General features: G+C 42.6%; 1 protein-coding gene across 4 annotated transcripts in view; it reads left to right on the top strand.

Moving 5' to 3' along the window:
• Cnot4 (CCR4-NOT transcription complex subunit 4) overlaps positions 1 to 3,760 on the top strand; it is a 108,602-nt gene extending 104,842 nt beyond the window's left edge. For 2 of the 4 annotated variants that reach the window (XM_031381521.1, XM_031381522.1), the window contains exons 11-12: positions 1,514 to 1,726; positions 2,396 to 3,760. In XM_031381521.1, the coding sequence (XP_031237381.1) occupies positions 1,514 to 1,726; positions 2,396 to 2,697 (515 nt within the window). In that variant the 3' untranslated portion in view covers positions 2,698 to 3,760. The remainder of the gene's footprint in view (positions 1 to 1,513; positions 1,727 to 2,395) is intronic. The other 2 variants (XM_031381525.1, XM_031381524.1) reach the window with 1 other exon arrangement.
• Positions 3,761 to 4,003: the final 243 nt, after the last annotated feature.

Raw genomic sequence — 4,003 nt, 5'->3', positions numbered from 1 at the left:
TCTATTCAAAGTAGACCAAGTGAAAGCTTGTTAATTTGTTTTTTTAATATATCCCTCAGTATCTGGATTCAGGTTACCAAAAATGAGTTCTATAAACATGGGCAGCTTTTTTCTCATTTGGGCCTGTCTTGCCAAATTGCCGTGGTCCTCGTGCCCACTCACCTGTGGAGTGTTAGCTAGGATTTAGGCATGCATGGCTGGGACTTAACAGTGAGAATCTGTCTGTCCTTTATCTATGAAGTCCTGCCTACCTCACAGGGTTGTTGTGAGGGTCAAATGAAATCAATAACTGCAGTACCTTGTAAATTGTACAACACAATGCAAATGCAAATACTATGCAGGTGTGAGAAGGACAAGGCTTAGTAAATGATAGTAGCTGTAAAGGATAGTGAAGTCTGAGGAGTCCCCACCCCGCTGTGTTGTTTGCCTAGTGTACAGTGCCTTTTCTCCATTTCTGTCAAGTTCAGAGGTGATCTCCCCTGACTTTAGCTGTGCTTGTCTTTCATGAAGAAAGTTAGTACCATGAAAAGCTTCATGTGCTGAAACCTAGTAGGATCTGGCATAGGTCAGTGATGGGGCAAAGCAGAATTTGAAAAGAATTCTGCCTTCACCAAAGAGCATGGCCTGCCTGCGCAGTCACTGTCTCTGCTGTCGCCTCCCTCCGTGCTACCTGCTGATCGGTTCTGTAGAAAGAGATATTGTTGCTTTTCAAAAACTGTAGTTGGTTATTTGATTCATTCTCAATAAAATAATTATTCTAAGAAGTTGTTAGACTTTACCTTCCCAACTCCAAATATCATGTATGAGTTCTGAACAGTTCAAACCACAGCTTATAAAAATCCGTTTTTACATTGCTAGTCTCTTCTATTTGACACTATCCATAAATAGACTCTGAAAACTATAGGACTCCATGGCTCAGCCCCTGCCTGCTGTTCTTCAGGGGAAATATCCTTTCTAAATTCAGAAGCCTGCATTATCTGCTTGCTTCCCTGAAATACACTACCAATTTTATAATCAGGAGAACTTCGCTTTTTTTTTTAATATTGAATCACGTTTATTCTTCATAAAATGACTTTCTTCCATTTAATAAACTCAGAAATGAGCTCCTATATTGAACTTGACAGAATTTTTTTAATGGTGTACGTCAGCATCAGCTGAACTGGCTAAATGCCTCTCTGACTGAAAGTTTATCCTTTAGCAGGTGCTGGCGTGTCTCTAGAGCATTGAGTCTTGCAGCTGGATTATTGATTTGCACCACATGTAGAGGTCAGGAGGCTAGAAAGGGAGCAGCCGGCCCCTCCCGTCAGCCTGAGAGAGCTTCCCTCCCCCTCACTTAGGTCCCTGAGCTCACAAGCACAGACCTAACTCAGTTTGTATTGCTAGGATAACCCACAAACGCTCAGTAAAGAAAGAATAATTCCTCTCCCGCTTAACCACTAAAGAACAACATATGTTTCTAACGTCAGCTTTTTATTTTTTTTTATCTTTCATTTTTTGTTGGTAAATCTCCCAGACAACAACAGTTCTGTAGAGAGTTTAAATATGAAGGAATGGCAGGACGGGCTAAGGGCACTTCTACCCAACATTAACATCAACTTTGGTGGACTGCCCAATTCTTCTTCCCCCTCCAACGCCAACCACAGTGCACCAACGTCCAACACTGCCACCACGGACAGCGTGAGTTGGGACAGCCCTGGCAGCTGGACAGACCCAGCCATCATTACAGGTAACTTTCTCCCCCCAACCCCCCTCAGCTCCACCCACAGGCCTCAGACTAAGTCAGAGTAGGGGTCGCTGCGACATAAGTTCCTCCTCACAAAGCCTGATTCATTCTTAGGGTCATGGTGAACCTGTCCGCCTAGTTGTGTTCTGAGGTACTTACTTGTGCCTTGGTCACTCCTTTTGCTCTAAGTAGGTGTTACCGTCTGGCAGCATGCGTGTATTTTGTAGGCCTCAAAGTGCTAAAGGATCTAACTGAGCCATCTTAAGAGAAACATACTCCACTCTTTATAAAGCTCTCTATATAAGGCTGTCTGTGTCCAGGTCCCTGCTAGAGAAGGGCAGGGAATGGGGAAACACACCATTTACTTTTGGGAAGCCTGGGGTTCTTTGGTGGGGAGGTTGCTCGTTTGGGGGGATTTTAGTTTTTGTTTGCTGTTCCGCCTCTGAAAGTGAGAGACCACGTTTTAGGAGGGTTTGTGTCATAAGTCTTGGTCATTGCAGAAGGGGGAGGGTGGCTCAAGGATCATAAGACTGAAAGGGGTTCATTTGGAAATTGACAATTGTAATTCATTTCTTGGGTGGACAAATCACTCTTTTAAAGTTTACCTGAGTAACTTGGCCCTCTTTCCTTACAGACTCACCATTTCCTTTTTGTCTCCTGTTTCCTCTGTAGGTATTCCAGCATCTTCAGGAAACACTTTAGACTCTATTCAAGACGACAATCCTCCACACTGGCTAAAATCCCTACAGGCCCTCACAGAGATGGACGGCCCCAGCGCTGCCTCGTCACAGCCCCATCACAGCGCCCCCTTCAACACACAGATCCCTCTGCACAGAGCCAGTTGGAACCCCTACCCACCTCCTTCAAATCCCTCCAGTTTCCACTCCCCACCCCCAGGCTTCCAGACAGCCTTCAGACCCCCCAGCAAAACCCCCACAGATCTGCTACAGAGTTCCACACTGGACCGCCACTAAGCCAAGAGGGAATTGAAAAGGGCAGGATTTGTCCCACCCTGTTCTCCCCCTCAGCCCACTCACAGCTCCCTTCTCATCTCTTACGTTCTGAAGAATCCAGTTCCTGATAGGTTTTTTTTTTTTCTCCCTACCCCCAGATGCGATGCGATCACAGCGTCTTTACCATCTTTTCTTTAATTGTAAAAAGTTTTGGTTGATTCAGCATTTGAGTGAGTGACACTGTTGAATGTTTCTGGGGGCGGGAATTGCCTTTTAAAGCAGAGGAAAAAGAAAATCAAAAGGCAGTCTCAATACTTAGAAAATTACTGTTTGTCTGTCACTCATAATGACATAATCTGCTTAGCAGAAAATGACAATTAATCTATAGGAAAGGTCAAGTAAATGTATTATCAACTGCAGAATTAAGAACCAGGCTGATTTAAATGAGATTGCTAAATTTGTGGGGGAAAGCAGTGGTCCTGGCTTCCATCTTGTATTCAGCTTTTCACTATTGCAGGAAAAATGCTTTTAATTAAATTCTTTATTGAATTGATGGGGAGGACTCAATTGTGTTGTTAAGCAAAGGGATTTATTGAAAGTTGATGACAAGATAAATTGATCTGTAGTAACTGGCCTATTGCTAAAGAGTTTATAAGAAAGGAGAAGTAATTTTTTTAAGGAGAAAAAATTTTGGCTTTAGACTTAAATTCAGATGTTTTAAAGGAAAAAATATTCACAGATTTAATACCTATCCTTATAAGAGCTGAATTATATGTGATTTCCTCAGTCTTTCTCCTCTGTCAGAATCTTTTTTTTTAATTTGACCGTAAGTCCACCTGACAGGGCACTCTGAGCCAGCACTGCTTTGGGCCATCTGATCACCAACAGGAGCAAATCTCTGACCTCCATGCCTGCAGCTTTTACTTAACCCTGTAGTTTCTGGACGTTTGTGCAGTATTGAAAAGACAGGAGAAAAGAAAACAAACCTGGTTATAACCTGATGCTAAAACTAAAAACAAGGAAATGTACCTCTTTCTTCAGAATTAAAACTAAAATCTTAAATAAAACAGAAAACTTGATGGTGGCCCTTGGGTGATTCTTGTTTTTGTTTTTTCAGTTTGTTACGTGTGAATTTGGAATATTTTATGATGCATTGTCATCTGAGTTTCCACTAGATTTTACACCTGCAGCTATGGAGCATGGTTTTGATGAAAATAATAAAGAGTTGTCTTTGTTAGTCACTGCTAGTTTTAAGCTCAGCCCCTCTTGCTCTCAAGGTGCCTCTTCCAGTGGCTTTCATTAGCTGAGACCTCTACCAGGCTCTTAC

This window comes from Mastomys coucha, unplaced genomic scaffold, assembly GCF_008632895.1.
Source record: "Mastomys coucha isolate ucsf_1 unplaced genomic scaffold, UCSF_Mcou_1 pScaffold20, whole genome shotgun sequence".
NCBI lineage: Eukaryota > Metazoa > Chordata > Mammalia > Rodentia > Muridae > Mastomys > Mastomys coucha.
Note: the sequence above shows the minus strand (reverse complement) of the source record. Positions and strands in the feature narration are given on the sequence as shown.